General features: G+C 48.3%; 1 protein-coding gene across 2 annotated transcripts in view; it reads left to right on the forward strand.

Annotated features, from left to right (window-relative positions):
* Nucleotides 1-22,775, forward strand: part of TFR2 (transferrin receptor 2) — a 250,474-nt gene that overhangs the window by 155,459 nt on the left and 72,240 nt on the right. For both annotated transcript variants that reach the window (XM_085638512.1, XM_085638511.1), the window contains one exon: nt 5,311-5,524. In XM_085638512.1, the coding sequence (XP_085494638.1) occupies nt 5,311-5,524 (214 nt within the window). The remainder of the gene's footprint in view (nt 1-5,310; nt 5,525-22,775) is intronic.

Here is a 22,775-nt window from a genome sequence, read left to right on the forward strand (position 1 = left end):
TCCAGTTCATCTAATGGAGGCATGGATACAGGATCCACCACAGGATCCAGTTCATCTAATAGAGGCATGGTTAAGGATCCACCACAGGATACAGTTCATCTAATGGAGGCATGGATACAGGATCCACCACAGGATCCAGTTCATCGAATGGAGGCATGGATACAGGATTCACCACAGGATACAGTTCATCTAATGGAGGCATGGATACAGGATCACAGGATACAGTTCATTTAATGGAGGCATGAATACAGGATCCACCACAGGATCCAGTTCATCGAATGGAGGCATGGATACAGGATTCACCACAGGATACAGTTCATCTAATGGAGGCATGGATACAGGATCCACCACAGGATACAGTTCATCTAATGGAGGCATGGATACAGGATTCACCACAGGATACAGTTCATCTAATGGAGGCATGGTTAAGGATCCACCACAGGATACAGTTCATCTAATGGAGGCATGGATACAGGATCCACCACAGGATCCAGTTCATCGAATGGAGGCATGGATACAGGATTCACCACAGGATACAGTTCATCTAATGGAGGCATGGGTACAGGATTCACCACAGGATACAGTTCATCTGATGGAGGCATGGATACAGGATTCACCACAGGACACAGTTCATCTAATGGAGGCATGGATACAGGATTCACCACAGGATACAGTTCATCTAATGGAGGCATGGTTAAGGATCCACCACAGGATACAGTTCATCTAATGGAGGCATGGATACAGGATCCACCACAGGATACAGTTCATCTAATGGAGGCATGGATACAGGATTCACCACAGGATACAGTTCATCTAATGGAGGCATGGATACAGGATCCACCACAGGATTCAGTTCATCTAATGGATACAGGATCCACCACAGGCTAGAGTTCATCTAATGGATACAGGATTCACTATAGGATACAGTTCATCTAATGGAGGCATGGATACAGGATTCACCACAGGATACAGTTCATCTAATGGAGGCATTGATACAGGATCCGCCACAGGATACAGTTCATCTAATGGAGGCATGGATACAGGATTCACCACAGGATACAGTTCATCTAATGGAGGCATGGATACAGGATCCATAATCCAACACAGGATACAGTTCATCTAATGGAGGCATGGATACAGGATCCACCACAGGGGATAATTACAACTCTGGAGGCTTGACTACAGAATCTGCCACAGGATACAGTTCATCTAATGGAGGCATGGATACAGGATCCACCGCAGGGGATAGTTACAACTCTGGAGGCTTGACTACAGAATCAGCCACAGGATACAGTTCATCTAATGGAGGCATGGATACAGGATTCACCGCAGGATATAGTTCATTTAATGGAGGCATGGATACAGGATCCAACACAGGATACAGTTCATCTAATGGAGGCATTGATACAGGATCCGCCACAGGATACAGTTCATCTAATGGAGGCATGGATACAGGATCCACCACAGGATCCAGTTCATCTAATAGAGGCATGGTTAAGGATCCACCACAGGATACAGTTCATCTAATGGAGGCATGGATACAGGATCCACCACAGGATCCAGTTCATCGAATGGAGGCATGGATACAGGATTCACCACAGGATACAGTTCATCTAATGGAGGCATGGATACAGGATCACAGGATACAGTTCATTTAATGGAGGCATGAATACAGGATCCACCACAGGATCCAGTTCATCGAATGGAGGCATGGATACAGGATTCACCACAGGATACAGTTCATCTAATGGAGGCATGGATACAGGATCCACCACATGATACAGTTCATCTAATGGAGGCATGGATACAGGATTCACCACAGGACACAGTTCATCTAATGGAGGCATGGATACAGGATTCACCACAGGATACAGTTCATCTAATGGAGGCATGGTTAAGGATCCACCACAGGATACAGTTCATCTAATGGAGGCATGGATACAGGATCCACCACAGGATCCAGTTCATCGAATGGAGGCATGGATACAGGATTCACCACAGGATACAGTTCATCTAATGGAGGCATGGATACAGGATTCACCATAGGATACAGTTCATCTGATGGAGGCATGGATACAGGATTCACCACAGGACACAGTTCATCTAATGGAGGCATGGATACAGGATTCACCGCAGGATACAGTTCATCTAATGGAGGCATGATTAAGGATCCACCACAGGATACAGTTCATCTAATGGAGGCATGGATACAGGATCCACCACAGGATCCAGTTCATCGAATGGAGGCATGGATACAGGATTCACCACAGGATACAGTTCATCTAATGGAGGCATGGTTAAGGATCCACCACAGGATACAGTTCATCTAATGGAGGCATGGATACAGGATCCACCACAGGATACAGTTCATCTAATGGAGGCATGGATACAGGATTCACCACAGGATACAGTTCATCTAATGGAGGCATGGATACAGGATCCACCACAGGATACAGTTCATCTAATGGAGGCATGGATACAGGATTCACCACAGGATACAGTTCATCTAATGGAGGCATGGATACAGGATTCACCACAGGACACAGTTCATCTAATGGAGGCATGGATACAGGATTCACCACAGGATACAGTTCATTTAATGGAGGCATGAATACAGGATTCACCACAGGATAATTACACCTTTGGAGGCATCAATGCGGGATACGCGAAAGGATACAGCTGCACCGCTGGAGGCATGGATACAGGATCTACCACAGGGGATAGTTATACCTTTGGATCCATGGATACAGGACCCACCACAGGATTCAGCGCCACTGCTGTAGGCATGGATGCATGAACTACCACAGGATACAGTTTCACTGCTGGAGACATCAATGCGGGATACGCAAAAGGATACATTTCTACCACTGGAGGCATGGGTACAAGATCTATCACAGGATACAGTTCCACCGCTGGAGGCATGGATTCAAGATCTATCACAGGGGATAGTTACACCCCTGGAGGCTTGGATACAGGATCTGCCACAGGATACAGTTCTACCACCGGAGGCATAGATACAGGATCACAGGATACAGCTCAACCGCTGGAGGCATGGGTATAGGATGTACCACAGGATACAATTCCACTGATGGAGGCATGGGTATAGGATCTACCACAGGATACAGTTCTACCACCTGAGGCATAGATACAGGATCACAGGATACAGCTCGACCGCTGGAGGCATGGGTATAGGATGTACCACAGGATACAATTTCACTGATGGAGGCAATGGGTATAGGATCTACCACAGGATACAGCTCCACCGCTGGAGGCCCAAGTATAGGATCCTCCAGTTTTTTGGCAGACCTTCCATGACACTTCTGTCAAAAGAAGTAATCCCTTTGGACTCTTTTATTTATATCATACCAACGTAACTCTCAAACCACTCCAATCATTCCTTTGTTAGCACCAAATAGAGACCAAAATCATAATATAAATTCTATAAATATTTTATTCTTAAATCTTCATGGACTTGATCAAAAAAACTTCTTTGTTTCAATAAAAAACACATATATATGTACACTAAAAATATTTCATTGCACAAAATAGGGAGAGTACAAAAAACTAATAAAAGTAAATTCTCAAAACACAATAGATTATAACAACACTCCAAGTATAAATGCAGATTTTTATAATGAATTCAAGAAAATATTGAATTACATTTTTTCTTTTATACTTATTTGTCCAAATCAAATACTACTTAGGTGCTGTTGTAAACCAAAGCAAGCGACGCGTTTCGGTGGTATAATTGGATTCACCACCTTCTTCAGGCTTTAAGATTTTCACACATTGTCTCCCACCACATATATCAGATAAAAGAGTGTGTATAAGGGGATCTCTGTCTCACTACTGACCGTTTCCTTTTTCATGCGGTCACACAACAAAGAATGCGAAATCAGGGACATATATTGAGTACCCTTATATAGTATTGATTTTCTGACTATATTTACATGAGGGTTCATTTGGAACTGTTCTACGTTGTCTACAATAAGGACCAATGTGCAACTGTTCTGTTTCATAAAACCCATCTCTTATATGTGCGTGTGTGTGTGATCAGAGGAGGGAGCTGTCTTATCCCTCAATGTGCTGGTGACACATCACTCAGGGCAAACCCTCATGGGCTCCATTGGAGAGGCTCCACCCAAGCATGTGTAAAGTAGCAGTACACTGGTAACTCTGCCATTGGTACCCAGGTGGCAATTCCAGCGTACCAGTTACAAATGGTTTCTACTGGGTCCAGTTGCTGACTTCCAAGTCTTTGGATGTTAACTAAAGTGCCAGTGACACCAATTACATCTTGGAATTGGTTGGTACCTTTATTTCACTTGTACAACTTCTCTTGATTTTTTTCGTTGGTCACACGTATTCCGATAGCCGTAAAGCAACTCATTGCAACTGTATCCAGGAGATGCAGTTAGTAACTAGTCAACCAGAATGTACACCAGGAGCATACATTCTAACTTTGGGAGGTTCTCTTGGAAGGCCATCTGGTAGCAGAAGAACAGATTTCATTTCCTCATGGAAGTGCACTAGCCAGAGGCAGCATCAGCACCACTTAGAGGTAGCCAGGTATAGCGTCTACTACCCATGGCTTGCCTCTTGGTGCCCCGGGCACCGCCCTTTCCCTCTCTGGTATAAGGAGTCATGAAGGCAGGAGCAGAAAGTATGTCTATCGGAGCCAAGTTTATTTAATGTAATTCCACTTTTTGTCCTTTCTTTTGAGCATCAGCAGCAAATGGAAGATTATTGAGGGGTTAAGGATGGGAAACAGAGTCAACCCTGTGATGTCATCAGGGGTCAAAGAGAAGGCAATGCCCCTTCCACTATCTCAGCTATTTTTGCGAACTGACTTCCATGAGAAGGAATTTAAACAAACACAATAGGAAAACAAATGTCTGTCATGGAAAATCCATAAAGTAGATGGTTTGGAATTATGGGAAGACTTATGTATGTATGTGGTATTTGTGTTGCACAAACCTATCCAAAAGGCAGCAGAGTGCTGTCCAAGACACCAGGGGACAGGGGTTAACAGAAAACAAAATCACAAAACCCCAACCTTACAGCTTTCCCTTTCTGTTTTGGCACTCCTTCAGTAATGAAGAATAACAACACTTTTATAGCACACCTTTAGGGAGTTCATTCTTTGTCGACCACAGAAATAACCCATCAGAAGAGCATGACCAATGGCAGACAGTTTTTCAACCACCTCCCACCCCATTTGCTCTCATTTTTCTGTTGATATTGCCTGATGTGTGTTCCCACAACCTCCTTTCAGGATCTGACCACCTCCATTCTGCTCTTCCAACTCAGGGCCCCAACCCAAAGTCGCGTCATTCCTACTCCGTCTACAAGAACGTCGACGAGCTCGAGGCGAACGGCGTGGAGGTGAGGATGGATCACGAAGAAGAGATGGAGAGCTCCTTCGTCAGGGAAATGGCGTCCACGCTGGTCACACAGAAGAACCAGAGCCGCAGGAAGCCCATCCTCTACCTTATCCTGTTCGCACTGGTCATCTTTCTTTTTGGTGAGAATTGAAACATGGTGCCCCGGTAGAAGAGCACACATCAGTACCACGGAAAGGCATGAGTGACCGGAAAGAGCATGCGCGGTGTGGAAGCACATGACCAGCAGCAAGTGAATGTGTCGTGTGGAACCATGTGGCCTGCATGTGTGTGCATGAACGTCATGGAAACACGACCAGCATGTAACTGCATGTGTGGTGTGGAAGCACAAGACCAACGTGTGTGTGCACATGTGCATAAGCTTAATGGAAACACATGACCAGCAGCATGTAACTGCATGTGTAGTGTGGAACCATGTGGCCTGCATGTGTGTGCATGAACGTCATGGAAACACGACCAGCAGGTAACTGCATGTGTGGTGTGGAAGCACAAGACCAACGTGTGTGTGCACATGTGCATAAGCTTAATGGAAACACATGACCAGCAGCATGTAACTGCATGTGTAGTGTGGAACCATGTGGCCTGCATGTGTGTGCATGAACGTCATGGAAACACGACCAGCATGTAACTGCATATGTGGTGTGGAAGCACAAGACCAACGTGTGTGTGCACATGTGCATAAGCTTAATGGAAGCACATGACCAGCAGCATGTAACTGCATGTGTAGTGTGGAAGTGTTGTGTAGTTCCTATATAACCTATATAGGATCTGCACATTTGGAGAACATAAACTGTGGGATTGGTGGCAGACTGATTCCATGCACCCCCACCGGATATGTTAGCCTGTCTGAATCAGCTAGCTCTCAGTGCCACTAGAATCTCCTCTTACCAAGGAGAGAATAGACTCTGGCAACCTCGGAACATGACAACCCTGATCCCTCAGAATCGGGGAAACAATATGCTACCTTTCGCTCAGTCACTCGTGCTCACTTAGTTTGTCTCAGAGAGATACACAGAATAAACAGGCTGGCATTTGTCAATAAGAATTTATTGAACAGTTGTTATTCTAGTGTAGTATAGATGAGCTGTATCAACCATTAGACAGTTGCAGAGATATATGATTAGTAGTACTATGAAAGTAAAAGGATGGTACAGTTCTACCATTCTGCAGTAATCATGGATATATACAAGTACATAAAATGCATGAAAAAAAATGCGTACTCCTACGATGTCACCCTAACGAGATGTACCTAAATGTACCTAGCATCTGTGTAGGTGTCATGCCAAGAATCCCTCTAGGATCTAGTCAACCCCATAGCCTGAGAATGAGAGAATATGGGACCCTGCCCTGGTCTCGAGTTGGACACCCGCGAGGGATGTTAGAGCACAGCAAGCTGGAGTTTCTGCATGCAGGAACCTCAGCGTCTCTGGTCAGTGTGTCAGCAGGGAAGTCTCGGTCCCCTCTGTCCTTCTAAGCAAGATATGATGTATATATACCCACAGGTCTACCCAGGGGTCCTACCTTGCTGTGTTACTGTGTTGGCCTAAAGGATGACGTCGGGCCTGAACTTTATACAGAGCTATTATACAGGAGATGGTAGTCCTGCTGTGCTCCCAAGAAACCTCATGCATAATGTATGAGATTCGAACTAGGGAAAAACCTGTGTTCTGAATGCAGTGTCGTATCTAGGTGAAAAGTCAGTCCCCAAGAACCGTTATGTATGTAATGTAGGGAAGAATATAGGTGAAAGGTTGCAGTGTTATCTGCGCCTATATAGGGTACCTATATGGAATATAACAGAAGCACCAGACCAGCGTGTGTGTGCATGAGCGTCATGGAAGCACAACCAGCTTGTAAGCATATAAGTGCATGTGTGGTGTGGAAGCACATGACCAGTGTGCATGTGTGTGTGCGTGCATGAACTTCATAGAAGCAAATGGCCAGCAACACGTAAGTACATGTGAGGTGTGGAAACAGATTCCTAGGATGTAAGTGTATAAGCCATGTTGAAGCACATGATCAGCATAGAAGTGCACGAGCAGTGTGGAAGCACATGGCCACCATGAAGGTGCATGGGCAGTGTAGAAGCACTTTAAAAGAATGTGCTAAGAATTGCGTGAGCGTTGTGGAAACACATGATCCGGGTGTAACTGCTTGACTTGCATTAACTGCATGAGTAGTGTGTTAGTGCACGAGTGGCACAGAAGCACAAGACTAGCGTGTAAAAGCCTGAGCACTGTTTAGGTGCATAGTATGTCAGTGAATGAGCGATATAGATATGCATAAATACTATTGAAGTCTGTGCGCCATGTGGAAGATTAGAGTAACAGGTTCCGGAGGAGTGTGGGTAAGGATAAGCAGTGTTAAAATACATGAACAACTTGGACATGTATGATCTATGTTGAAATATATGCAGCACGTGACAAGAGCGTGAGTAACGTGGGAAGTACGTGGGTGGTGTGCAATTGTATGAGCTGAGTACGGAAGCCCACGATTACTGTGTTAGTGCATGATCTGCATAGAAGTGCATGAACAGTGTGGAAGTCCATGAGAAGTGTGGGAAGGCTTGAACATTGTGGAAAGTTCACGAGTGGCCCAGAGTGCATTAGAAGCGTGGGAATGCCTAAGGTGTATTACATGAGGAATGTGGACATGTATGTACTAAGTGAAAATATGTGCAGAGTGTGGGTATGCATAAGCACAGCGGAAGAGCATCTATGGAGTGAGAGGGCTTTGGAATCAGGTATCACACAAAGTGTAAGGGGGGAAAATGTATACACACACTAGATAGAAAGGGCAACATAAGGCGGCTTGGTATCCATTCAAAGATGGCTGCCCAGTTTTGCTTCAGTGATCCACAGGCCTGGATTCCATCTTTGGAGGGATAGCATGAAAATGAACAATTGCACATTTCTGAAGAACTTGGATTGTGGGTGTAACCCTCTTAAACATGCCACTATATAGTATTAGGTAGCTTTGTGTTATGGCCTCCCGAGACTTTCTTGCCCAGTCCGGAGAGCAGTATTCCATAGACCGCCTTTTTGTAGTCCAAGCGCATTGATACCAAGTGTAGACATATGGACCAATTGTTCCAGGACTGGTGTAGAGGGAAGCAGACAACCCACTTATGTGACTCACACCATAATTCCGTAATGTGAGACAAGTCACAAGCCGTGCCCCAAAGACCAACACGTTCAGGCTTCTGGAAAGAAATGCGTCCTGGTTGTGTCTCGATTCTGTTTTTTCATGATGTTTCATTCCTAATAGGATGCTGGGCATTCCATGCCACATCTCATGCCCTATGGTGGGCGCAACAATCATGATCACAACTTTGTCATGTCCTGAAGATGAGGATAATTGATTCCGTCTTAGAGGACGGAAGAAAGATCCCAGAACACTCTGGGGAGAGGGGTCAGAGTCGAGGTGTGAGCTGAGCCCATGTGCCAACAGCACAGCCCTACAGAGGTGAACTCACGCCACAGAGTGTAATCTTACACGTAGGCGTGGACTGTATAACAACTTAGCCATACAAAAAACACTTTAGAATTCCGACATTAAGTGTAAATGACATGCAAACGTACTATAGGAAAACTAAAATGGAAATGCAATTCAATTCAATTCATGAAGCTTTATTCGGTGCATATAAAATGACCATAAAAGCACAACAATAATAAAATAAAAAATACATTTCAATGTTACAAATATAACAAATTGCAATTCAAAACCTACAAATGACAAGTATAATGAATTTAAAAGCACATACTTTTCCTGGCCTTAATAGATTGAGTTAAAAACATGGCAGTAAAAAAACAGATATCGACGTATTGTAAGGTAAAAACTAAACTCATAGCATGGTTAACTGTACGTATACCATATTTACAAAACATAGGTTTTAAATAGGCAATATGAAAATTCATGTACAGTTTACAGATAAGGAGAAAGTGCACAGTGCTCTGTTTGGAAACGCCATCACACATACAGGGCCCCTGCGGATATTTCTTTAATGTTGGCAGGGCCACTAGATGATGGACAATACCGAACCTCAATCTAGACAGCACAAACTTATGGGATGGCCTCGTTACCCAAACTAAATAAGTAGGAAAACCTTCAACAAGGTTATGCTTATTGTAGAACAAAACAGTAGATAGAGAACCATTGGCAATGGCCCGTTTCCTTGCGGCAAATGCCAGAAAATTTGTTTTCAGCTCTTGTTTCGTTATTAAAGATGCAGAGTTAGGATCCGCCAAGATATTTAAATTAAAAATCTCATAGAAACACTTGACGACATATTTTAACCATGGTATATTAAGAAATGTATCCAGCGAGAGGCAGTCCTCAATGACCGATCTATCAAGAGTTTTTTCTTCTTGAAGCCAAATAGAACACCAGATCATAAGTGGCCTCAAAGATAATTGATCGGTAAGAAAATTAATGTCAAGCTCTCGATGGGTAAGATCAATACAAGCAGTGGGCGGTAATAACAAAAGTTTTTTTAGAAATGCATTTTCCTCTAACTGCAAAAAATGGGCAGGAAAATAGCCCCAAACGCCAGCCCCATACAGGGCAATACTAACGCACCTAGCTTGATAGATCTTAAGCATATCCCTGGTACGTCGATCCCCAACCTTCGCAGCAAATCTGAAAACACCATGAGCATTTTTAGCCATTTTAATACGGATATTTTTGAATTCGTTGAGCCATTTTCTATCATTAGAGAAGGTGATACCGAGGTAGCAAAAGGTATCCACCTGGAGCACCTTATCCTTATCAATAAAAAAGGAAAAATTAGCAGATTTACTTTTCTTTTTACTTTTGGCCCCACAAATCATAATATACGTTTTCTTCTTGTTAATGGTCAACCTCCTGTCCTTAATAAAAGAAGAAAATCTATCGATCAGACGCTGCAATCCTAAAGGAGTTCTAGATAGTAGGACAGCGTCATCAGCGTATAACAACACTGGCACGGGAGAACCTTTAATCAATGGGGCATCTGCTTGAATTGTTTTTAAAATTGCGTCGATTCCGTTAATAAATAAGATAAAAAGAAGGGGGGCCAATACGCAGCCCTGTCTAATAATACCTCTTTTCACGCTAAATTTGGGGGTACATTCACCTTTGGTCCCAAAGCGCACACAAGTTTTTAAATTCCCATACAGCCTGGCCAGAAAATAAATTATACCTTCTGGAGCACCTAACTGCAACAAGGTTGGCCATAAAATCGTATGGTCAACCATATCAAATGCGCTACTGAGGTCCGCAAAACAGAGGTAAAGTGAGCCTAACTTGGCATCAGTATATTTCCCAATCAATAGATCAAGATTTAAACACTGATCAAGTGTGCCCCTGCCCTTTCTAAATCCGTACTGACTATCAGCAAGGATACCCTCTTGCTCGGCCCATTCCTCTAACCTCACGAGCATAATTCTGCTCATGATCTTGACCGACGAATCTAGAAGTGAAATTGGCCGATAGTTTTTAGCATCGGACCTACTGCCTTTTTTATGTATTGGAATGATAATAGATTCCCCCCATGTTTCGGGCGGCTCAGTACATATAGCAGCATTAAAAACTGTGGCCAACAGGGGGCTCCACATATCAGGGGCCACTTTATACACATCAATAGGCACCCCGTCTGGGCCCTGGGCTTTACCCCCTTTACTAGCATAAATGCCGGATTCAAGCTCACTAACAGTAATGCTTAATGGTGGAATAGGCCATCTATTATGGCAGGAATCAATACAACTGTTAGAATAAAAAATATTGGAAAAGTGGGTAACCCAGTCATCACCAGAAACATTGGAAGTTAACATTGGGGTGTTCTCATCCTTAATAAAAGGAGAATTAACGGTGGCCCAAAACAGGGTACTGTTGGAAAATTCAGCTGCTTGATTAAGCGAGTCCCATGCCAACTGCTGTAGCTCACTCTTCCTTCGCCTTAAAGCAAGCTTGTAATCCCGTCTTAATTTCACTACAGACTCAGTATCCCTAGGTTTTTTGGCAAGCGCAATTTTTAATTCAGTCAATAGGCGAGTGCACTCATGGTCAAACCATCTTGGAGCATTGCTACGCTGGCCCCCCTTGGTTTTAGTAAATCTGGCCTCAATAATTACATTGATATCCATAAAAGCATTTAAAACCTGCAATTCATCAGTAGGGTTTTCGAAAATAATACTAATACTAGGTACGCTGTCCCTCACAATAAAGCCAATTAAATCACTAGCTTTATCCCCATCCCATCTCAAGCGCACACTATTTAACCTATATGGTTCGATGTTAGAGACCACAGCGCCCATTTTAACACAGCTGTCAGCCCAAAAGGTTGTTTCCAGGATAATACAGTTATGGTCACTTAGGGTAGTTACTTCAATCCTAGGTGGAGCACAACAGGAAACAATATTAGAGGAAACAATCACATGATCAATAACTGAGCAGGAGTGAAATGGAAATGCAAAGTATTGGTCCAGGAGTCCCGAAATTATGATGGAAAAACAAATAGTGCCAATATTGGCAACACTCCCCATCCCACATACAGCAGTTATTTGGAAATAAACCACACAACACCTTGTTTGTGGAGAAAATTGCTGCAGGTTTATTTGCATAACAAATATGCCAACATGGTGGGTTATCTTACGGGCGATCCAAGGGCAGGCAAACCCCTCCGCTGCCTGCCCACCTGATGAGCCAAATTACATCTTGGCTGTTGCCAATCTGTGCTTACCAATTTTGGAGGAGAGGCAAACCCCTCCCACCGGTGGACCGCCAGTCCACCCCCTCACTCACGTCCCCGAAGGGGCGTAGTGTTCCAGGCAGCCCCCGGTTGCTCATGTCCACAACCGCCCGTAGGACTAACGGGGCACCGTCGCTGTCCCAGGGGACAACGCGAGCACATCCCTGCCGACATTTGGCCTTTGCACCCTTGTTGTGCTCCTGCAGAGGGTACCCCTCTGTATCTTACAGCCTCTGGATCACCCTGTAACTCCTCCACAGCTCTGGGTGTGGCCACCGTCACAACTAGGGCCCCCCACCAAGGTAGGCATCTTTACCTTCATCCTGCTGCTTCCAGGGCCTTTCCTAGGTCCAGCAAAACAAGTCCATGCCCACTCTGGACAGGTGCACCCCATCCTCTTCAAAGCTCCGAGGACTTTGCATGCCGCAGGCCCATGACTCTGCGCATGGCACTGTTAACTCTCCTGCGTGAGGTTTCCACACCCCCCTGCCCGGGCTCCTCACCATACTACCAGTGGGGTTCTCTTTGCCCATCATAACACCCCTGTCCACAATTGGTTGCTTAACTTACAGCCGGAAGAAATCATTTGTGGCCGCAGTGCCCTACTACCCAGGAAAGTCAAATGATTGCCTCCCAGGTATATGGCAAAATGAGGGAGGGGGAGACACCCCCCCCTGTCTGTGCCGCAGCTTCTGCAGCAAGCTGTGCTAGCGCATGCCTGAGCCCGCCAACCAAATTAACTCAGTGGTGGAAAACCCATGCCTCCATTTCTTGAATTTCGCCCGTCGTTCCACCCCCAGGATGCACGGAAGGCCCTTCGCCGAAACCATTGATCCTGGCCAAGAAAAGAAATGCAAGGTTGTTAAACACCCATTGTTGGGCACTGCACACCATTCTATACAACGAATCCAGCTTGCACATAATTTACCTAATAATCCTGCACCCTGCAACTTGCCCTAAACCCGCCGATTTTCAGGGCACCGAAGTAAGCCAGGTGGAAGGTAGCTGAAAACAGGGCATCGCTGACCCTCTTGAAAGAGCGACTGCCAAAGCTCTTGCCATGACCAGCATTGTCTGGCATTGTAAGGCATGCCTGCATTACCTGCTCAACCTGAACCTTGGTAATGGGCGAGCTGTCGGCCCGAGTCAGTACTCCTGAAGGGCGGGTGGCCAGGCCTCCTAGGGGTCACAACGCCCGCTCTAAGGAATGACAACCCATGATATCCCATAGCTAGCTTCAGGAATCGCACTGCCCCTGGCACTGTACCCTTCTGACCGATTATGGCTAAGTAGTGCCCTGGCATCGCACCAGACCCCCCCGTCTTCTGCATCATAACATGGCCATCCTGCATGCTGGCCCCTCACCTTCTGCCTGCGATGTATAACTGCTGTGCTTGCCGGCTGATGTCCCCTCCTAGTGCTAGTCAGCTACCTACCTCCGCTTGAAAGGACATGCCAACTTTACTAAAACCATTGTAGCCTTTTAGTGCTATAATACCTTGTTTCCCCAACTCTGAGGCAGCAGCACCCTAGTAGCTGTCAGCTTACCCAACCTGCCTAGCTCGACTGGCTAACTGGGCAGGGAATACATTAACTGAAGCACCTGTCACATAGCCACGGGTCGAGTGTGCAAGTACTTTGCTGAGTTGGGCACGACAATTGCACCGCCCTCTTGCTTGCTAAACTACTGGATGATGTCAAATCTGGCTTGAGTGATGTTTGTATTGTGCACACATTGCCGTCACTGCACCCTATATAGGAGTGACAACGTACACCACCCACCAGGCTTACTTACTGTAGTTTGATCCCAGGTACACCCTCCCTGCTGCCCAACAGTGGCCCCTGGTGCTTAACCAGCAATAGCCCTAGTTCGCTTCATTATCCCCGGAATCCCACTTGCCTGTCCACCCCAAACCTCTGGCAACACCCTGCCGCAGCATCTCTAAGAGGATTATTGGCCAAATGCACCCCCCAGCCCGTGGTTTCAGTATTTGTCCTGTATACAGGTTTCCGTTTGAATGACGTGTGTGTCGATGTCCTGGCAAGGCATGTTAAAGGAACCTCTTTTAAAGGTAAGGGTACCATCTGTGACACCCGGCTCTGAGGGAGCAGGAACGAATAATGGACAAGGGCAAGTCAGAAAATAGGCCAATAGTCCCTTCAAACTTACAATACGTATAGCTTATCAATGAGCACCACAGAGGCTAACTCGTGCGGATGATACACCAAACACCACAAAACTAAATGGCCTAATTAGCCTGCACCTAACCAAATGTGCTCCTGCAGGTTCAAAATAATTTTGTCGTGCCACTCTGTGGCACTACATCCCCTGTCGCTCCAGTTAGCATACCATGAGCGTACGTGTCCCTCTACCCTGTTGCACTTCATCCCCTATTGCTCCCGTTGGTATACAGTGAGCGTACGTGTCCTTCTACCGTGGACCAAAAGACATATATACGTTGGTGACTGTCTCCAAGAAGATACATGCCTGCCCAGCTTCTGATGCAATTGGGAGCAAGTGGCCTTAAGCAATGGATGTCTTGCAATGCAAACCTTAATAAGCAACGCAATGAACCAGGACATACCTAAATGTCTCTGAGGTGATGAAATTGGGGAACCCAGGACAGGCAGTATGCAAGAGACTTCGGATGCTGAGCAGCCATCCAGGTCAGGAGGACCCTCAACTCCGAAAGCAACCCCCTGGAGGTATACGAAAACCACCCCTTGGAGGTATACCCAGCTGACCCCAAAATCTGCTTCCTCCTGGTCCTGAAGTGGAACCTATGCATGTGGCTGTATGTGGCAACACCACTCCACCACAGAAACTCTCATTGAGCCCACCAGCGAAAGCTGCACTTGAAATTCACTCTGAAATTTGGTTGCTGAGATGTTGGCCCCAAACCAGCTGAAGCTGCAGTGAATTAGATATAACAAGGCAAGTACAGCAGATGGCATACACTGGCCTTCCAGTAACAAGGTGCACCCTAGTGTGAGATGCGATACCAACAAGACTGGCTGTGATTTGCGAGAACCCGGGACCACTCACAGCCCCACAGGCACAAAAGAAAACAGCAGATATCGCAAGCAGCTAGTTCGGCAGAGCCACAGCAGGCAGAGGAGGAATGCCCTTTAAAACTGTGTGTAGTGCTTAGCTCCGTCCGTGCTCGGTGCGGAGCCAGACGAAATCATAGGGAAGTCTGATCCCTTATTTCTGGATCTAGAATTGTTCTGCACTCTGTTTCATTCGTCCGTATCGGGTCTCCCTATCTCTCTAATCCAAAACAATAACATAACCTAAAGAGCGCGCGTACACCTCTAGGTATCTCGGGTCTAAAACAGAAGGTTCCTGTTACCCAACTCACTGGTACTCAATTTATCAACCTCAGGTGGATGAAAGGCTGAGTGTACTCCCCAGGATTTGGACCTGTGACCGTGAGGTCGAACACCAGTCCCTGCAGTGGAGGCTTTTGTCCACCGAGCCACCTGACCCGGTCATAATATCCCGCTCATTGACCAGCTTTCTTGAAACTTCGAATTGCCTCATATTGTAATTTGTTGCCTATCCTATAAATAATGGAATTTAAAAGATAAACATTTCCTCACCCTATGTAATCCCTCAATGTTTAAACAGGTGCAAGACTCTCAAGCGTATTCTCCCATGTTTCTCCTCTGAGGGCTGACGTCTGTCAGATGGTGAGCCCAGCTGACCCCATGCTTCGACCCCCTCCTCCTGCTTAGTTTTAGAAGTTGATGCTCTTCAGATTGACCGAAGGAATATTCTAACTTGAAAGACTGCAGCTCCCAAGTGGAAAGCGGAATGAACCCCGCTGTCCCAAAATTAGGATCCCTACTCCTGACTTGGCCGTACCTCGGGTCTTGAAGGCTAGAAGCAGGCAAAGGCCCCAGTAACTGTATCCGTCAGGAGTACGGTCAAGGTGGAGCATAGGCACATATGGGTAGTGTAATAGTACCTGAACAGTCTGGTATGCCATGGCACTCGACCATGCTGCACTAGTATTATACGGTATCCCCAGTGCTAAAATGGAAAGTTAGCAGTGCAGGTACTCTGGGCCAGAGTACCTGCTTGTTTCTGAGAAGAACATACATCGTCAAGCCACCCGCTGGCCCAGTGATTCTGGCCTGGGCGTTGCTCCTATCTTAGGCATTGGATTCAAACATTTAAGCTGCAATCTTTTCTTAGCCCAGTGTGCCACACAGTTCTGGCTCTTCTGTCCAGTATCCCTCTAATTCAACAACCTGTAACCTTGGACCCATTGCCAGTCCTAATATTGCCTTTGTCAAAGGCTGATAGTTGCATAGGCAAATAAGCAACCGATATGGCTTCCTAGAGAGAAATTGAAAATTGCTACAGCTCTGTAATCATGAGACTGTGCAAGATCTATACTGCAATTGTTAGAGGTTACATCTGTCTCCAACTCCACTCTTACAACTTTGTCGCAGAGTTGCTCCAATGCGCGCCTGCTGCATGTGGGCCACTGCTGACACCCTTAGTAAAAAGCCCTCCTTTGGCCTATCCCGTAACTGCAAACCAGGCCCATTTGCACCCATGGAAAACCTTGTAACAGCGTGAAATCCCCTATGCACTAGTCACGTTACACCTTTATGCAAGAGATGACCCTGCAGTCTGGATGAAACAGAGTTCCTGTGCTGTAATCTTTGCCATATTTTGTAATCCTGCTGATACCAATTAAAATATATATACCCTCCCTATACAAGTACAAGCATGATTCTTAGCATGTGGCCTGAAGCACGCCTTGTACTGAAATGCAGGAGAAAACACTTGTAGTCTCTACTGGAAGACCGGGTGCTTGCAGGGCCTAACTGACCGAAGTCACACGTCTAGCAAACCTTCCTTCACATGGCACCTCTAGCTTCCCCTTCGCCTCAACACCTGGTCACGTGCAGGCCAAGCGGAAGACTGGATCTGGCAAATAATGAAAGCCCCCCTCGGATGCCTCATGGCGGGGCCTAACCACCGTGGACACAGCAGCAGCTCCCTCATATTACTGCAAATAATATGTGGCCCCCATCCATTCTCATTTATGAGGTCGCTCTTTTACTGTAAAAGATACTTTTAATGGATGTTGCACGGCCAGCCCAGATTTCCTGGAAGATAACCAATGTCTTCTCACACATTGCCCCCGTAAAAATCGCATTCTGAGGCAAATGGCAGATAAAACAATCTGCAAACGAAATATCCAGGCCATCAGGACCCGAGAACAGAGTTTGCCCTATCAGGGGGGCCCTTAGGACAAGCCCATGCCAAACATTCTCTGACCCGACTCTCCCTCTGCTTGCTGTGGCGCTGGAGCAAAAACCCCATCAGATGAGGGCCCCACCACTATGGGCACACTGGGTCTATGCGCACAATTTGAAAGGCTTCACATGCTCAAAATTAACCTTGAAGCACCATATGCAAGTCTACGCCAGCAACCTGCTGCTCAAATTGCTCCCCCCAGTAGCGCTGAGGGGGGGTGGTCATGTTTATGCCCTTTAGATGGAGCGGGAAATGCAATTTAACCGCTATTCCAGCGAACTAAGCGTTCAGAACTCAAGCTTGCCTCCCCAGTGTCCCTAAGGCCACTAACACGAAGCATCTCAAATGCCTGGATGACCCGCATGCGGCACTGTCGCGAGTTCGTCCCACGCGGCCTGCCCTGGCACCCCTGATGATCCCAGACCAACCTCTTGCTGCCCATGACCATGGTGACACCACAACAGCACAACAAGGTGGGCCCGGCCAATGCCAGAGTCAAATCAAAGCCAAGCAAATTGCCCGAGGTCATGCGACCTGTCGATGTGCACCCAATTTGCCCCAGAGACTTCTGACCCAAAAACCCCGCTAGAGAATGGATCAACCGGTGCCAGCTGAAGATGAGCACATGGGTCGGAGCCACGTGACAGCAACTCCATCCCTGCAGATTCTTTCCTTTTGTAAAAACACGGCCCCCGATCACCGACACCAAGCTCCTACAAAAGATACACCGTTTTAAACACCGATGAGCCCCAATAAATGCTGACAATAAATGATGTCAAAGAAACTCCTTATATCAGAGTTACTTCTCCAAAAGAACTCCTATCAACGGACCCAAGCAGACTAAAAATTTCTCGCCTCACCTACTAGGACCGCACAGGCATTCAGATCTCGCCGTGTTGCACAGAGAACCCGGCCGACAACTCTCAGCAATAGCACCCGTCACATCCATGAAAAGCACACCACCGAACCCATGCAGAGCTTGGCAGCAAGACGACATTGACACCAAATCACCACAACACATACTGTGCCAATCAACATTCAAACCAAAGGCAGAACAATGCAATGTATGTGTCCTCCCTCCAAATAGGAGGGAAGCCCCTCTCGCGCTCACACTGCACCCGAACCCTTGCCGACCAGTCCACCCTGAGGGCGCATCTGCTGACTCCCTCAGACGTGCAGAAATGCCAGCACAAGGGCTGCTCCCAGACCTTCTCCCGCCTGTCCAATTATGGCAGTGCCGCTCCATGGGAGAGAAGTTCCGGTGGCCCGCTACCCAAGCTGAAAACTAAGAAAGCAGAGGAACATCTCTGCTTCAGAGGACCGCGACACGAGTGCAAGTGTCCTACCATTGCCCCCTACAACGGCTTGATACAGAGAGGCATATACCCCGTAGATGGCATTGACAAACATTTTGGGCATTGTTAACCTGCAAACATGCCTCTACAAGGAAGTGTTGGCCCCCCAGTCTCCTCAGAAACTAAATCGGTTCTGCCAAATGAATGCCCACGGAAAAAGCAACGAACCTACTGACGTGGCCAGTTAAAAATGCAGGGGAGGGGAAAGCGTCCCCGCGGCCATCGACATCCCCCCCCCGTGCGCCACCCCATCTCCGGACGAGCACTGACACCGCCTAGCCTCCCGGCAGCCCGCACAACTCCTCACCAGCAGATGCCGCCGGTCAAGCGGGGGGAAGCACCACGCAGCGCTTCTTGCATCCCCCCACGCAACAACAGGCCAATCGGGCCGGGGCCCTGGAACCAGCACAGCCGGAATGGTAGAGCAGAGGAGGGGGAATCCTTGCGACGCTAGCGGCACCCCCCCCCGCGAATAGAACGGTGGGCCATCGGACTGCAACAATACCACATGGACATAACGTACCAACCTGGCGCCAAGAACCCGGCCGACTTCCTGTCTAGACACCCAGGCAACCGCGAACACGTCCTGGCTGGGACAACGGAGGAAGACGACGCCGAAGCACACCTCGATTTCATCGCGGCACTAACATGCCCCCAAGTACTGACACTACAAGAGATTCTGCAAGCCGCGGAACAAGACCCCGTGATGACCAAGACCAGGGAAGCCCTACAGCGAGGGTCGTGGACCAACTTCTTACAATCTGCCAACACGTGGCCCCAGGAAGAAAGGGCGGACCTACAGCAGATCTGGCGCGTACGGAACGAGCTCAGCACCACCAGAGACGGGATAGTCCTGAGGGGAGCCAGGATCGTCGTGCCAACAGCGCTGCGCCGCCAGGCCACCCTCCTCGCCCACAGGGGACATCAAGGGACGGAGAAGATGAAGGCCAGGATGCGAGAAAAGGTGTGGTTCCCGGGATTGGACGTCCTGGTGGGTGACATAGTAAGGAGCTGTCCAGCGTGTCAGATGACCAGCGGACCTGAACATCCAGCCCCCATCGCAACTGAAGAGCCAGGAAAGCACCCCTGGGACAAAATCAGTGTTGATTTCGGGACCCTCCCCGATGGGAGAGTAACGCTAGTAGTGATGGACAACTTCTCCAAGTGCCCCCTGGTGGAGGCGCTGCCGTCCACCGCCTTCACGTTTGTAGGGCCAGCACTGGAAAAGATATTCCACATGTTCGGGCGCCCGTCGGAACTGAAAAGTGACAATGGGCCGCCGTTTCAAGGCCACGAGTTTAGGGAGTTCCTCGCCCTCCAAGGGATACGACACCGGCGGATCACCCCGCAGTGGCCTCAGGCAAACGGGGAGGTCGAACGCTTTATGAGGACACTAAACAAGATCCTCCGCATTGCCAGTGCCGAGCGGCTGGACCCTGAGCAAGAAATTCAGCGCTTCCTAGGAGAGTATCGGAGCACACCCCACTGCTCCACCAAGCAAGCCCCCTGGGCCCTCATGCTGAAGGGGACCTGCCGGGATGGTCTACCCACAGTCCCAGGGTGGGCCCCCCCACCATTTGAGGCGGAACAAGCGCTGCGACGACGATCACGCCGAAACCAGCAAGTGAGCCGGGCCAGAGGGTGTCGGGAGCGCGCCCTTGGGCCGGGGGACAATGTCCTCATCAGGGACCGACGACCTGGGGGAAAGTTCAAGCCACGATACGAGCCGGGAAGTTGGACGGTGGAACGCCGCCGAGGGACAATGGTCACAGCTCGCCGGGGAAACGAATCAGCCACCCGCAACATCTCGTGGTTCAAATGCATCCCCACAGCCACACAACACCGCCTGGAGTCCGGAGGGGAGGAAGAGGAGGACGTTAGGGTCCCCGAGAGAGAACGGTCACCACCGCCAGACCAGCCCGAAGGGATGGCAGCCCGGGACGGGCCCAGCTCCGAAGCTGAGGAGGCGGAACGTGATGGCCCGTCGACCACCAACACCCGAGCGACAGCCAGGTACGAGCTGCGACGGAACACTCCACCAAACAGCCGTCTGAAAGACTTTGCCTGCCAAGTAAGTGACTGAAAAGAGGGACTTCTGGTCCGAGTTTCATCATCTAAGTTGGATAGGGATGTTGCAGTCAGCGCTCTAGCGTCTGACGCTAGAGCGCGTAAGTCACCAATGGTGTGCGTACGCCACGACGGTGGCGTACGCGGCATGTATAAATAAAGGGGGCGTGCCCCGTTTGGGCACTCGCGCCGAGACACTAAAGTGGTGTGGTCTCCATTCTTTCGCGCGCTACTGCCGCTAGGCCCGCGCTGTGCAGCCGCACAACACATAGCAAACAGCCAGAGGGGGAGAGTCGTGGCGCTCGCCGCTCACCTCACCATCCGCAGATCAGGCTCACGACTGCCGGAACCCCGAGACCTGGCAGTGCCGCTCCGAGCGGAGAGAAACCCCACTGTACTCGCTGGCTCCCCCCTCATCCCCCGGCAACACACAGGGCCACGCAGGGCCGGGACCAGGCCAGCACCAAACGGAGTGGCCGAGTACCGGCCATGACCAGGAACACGAGGCCTTAGATGAGGGACGACGGCCTGTGCCCCCAAGGAGCTGACCCCCCCCCCCCCCCAACAACGGCGGACCGCAGCCTCGGCAATGCCCGGGCCAAGCAGCCCCGCCCAAGGAAAACTGGGGACGGGGCTGACAATGCAATCACCGAGTACAGCTCCTGGAGGTCTGGAGACATGCCGAAACGGCGTCAAGGGCAGCAGCAAAGAGGCCGCCAGGTGGGTGGGGAGAGGTCCTTATACCTCATCCCCGCCCACCCACTACCGAACGTGACGCTGCATGCTGACCCCTCAAGAGGGGGGGTCCTACCACTAGACTGTCTTGTGTGCCCTCATGTGGCACTAAGGCGGCCGCCCTCTTATGAGGGTCCCCTTCGTGGACCACGGGCACCCAACAAATGCCCGCTTTATTTATTCATTCAAACACTAGTTTGTCACACTAACAACCACCCGAAAAAATAGTCCTCTATCAGAAAGCACCCCTCAAAGTCAACAGCCTGCCACATATGGGCTATTTCTAATTTACCACACTCTTCTTATAATATTTGATTTTGAATTAGAGTTGAACCAAGCCCTCCTGCTTGATGGGCTTGTGCATGGCTTATTTACCTTACTGTAGCAAAGTTCGATGGACTCCCCCGAAGATGGTAACTCCTGTTCTCTGTTCTAACCACAGCTTTATTTAACCCTCCGTAGGGAATGTTCGATTGTCTCTCCGTATGTTGAGAACTGCTGTTCTCTGTTTTAACCATGGCTTTATTTAACCATCCGCAGGAATGTTTGATGGCCTCCCCAGAACTTGAGAACTACTGTTCTCTTCTTTAACCACAGTCCCGGTGATGTCCCTATGGTGCTCTCTGTGCCAATATGGGCCTTCTGGTTACGGTTGCCGAGTTGTATATTTACTCCTCACCCCCTAGTCCCTGATTTCAGGAAGTTATTGTTTGTGGCCAACACCATACCCTTATCTCTACCCGCTGACCTCCACTTGTATCGGAGTATAGCGCCGGCAAGAATTATTTCCCCATAAGGAATTTAAAACTACTGCTCTCTTCGTAACCACAGTCCTGTGTGATATAATCCATTGTGCACTGCACGCAAATATGTGCATTTACATATGGGGTTGACTAAGCCCTGGTTTACCCCCCTACTTGGCTAGTCCCAAATTTGGGGGTTCAAACTGATAACCGCGTGCCTCACCAGAAAGTTAAATATGGACTCCCCTAGAGAGGGTCATTGGGCGGAAACTGGGTGGAGCCTTGTGACCAATGGCATCTCCCCTCACACCCCCGCCTGCGCTAGCACCTTAGGCATGGCCCTCTCCCCATAGAAATCATGTGACATGTATCAAATTTAGTCTGTTTCATGTCCTTACGAGGACGCCAGGTGAGCCTCCCCACCTAAGCCAAGACAAAGGTAGATCTAACCAGGGGGGGCTGAGGTCC

Source organism: Triturus cristatus, chromosome 12, assembly GCF_964204655.1.
Source record: "Triturus cristatus chromosome 12, aTriCri1.1, whole genome shotgun sequence".
In the NCBI taxonomy this organism is placed as follows: Eukaryota; Metazoa; Chordata; class Amphibia; order Caudata; family Salamandridae; genus Triturus; species Triturus cristatus.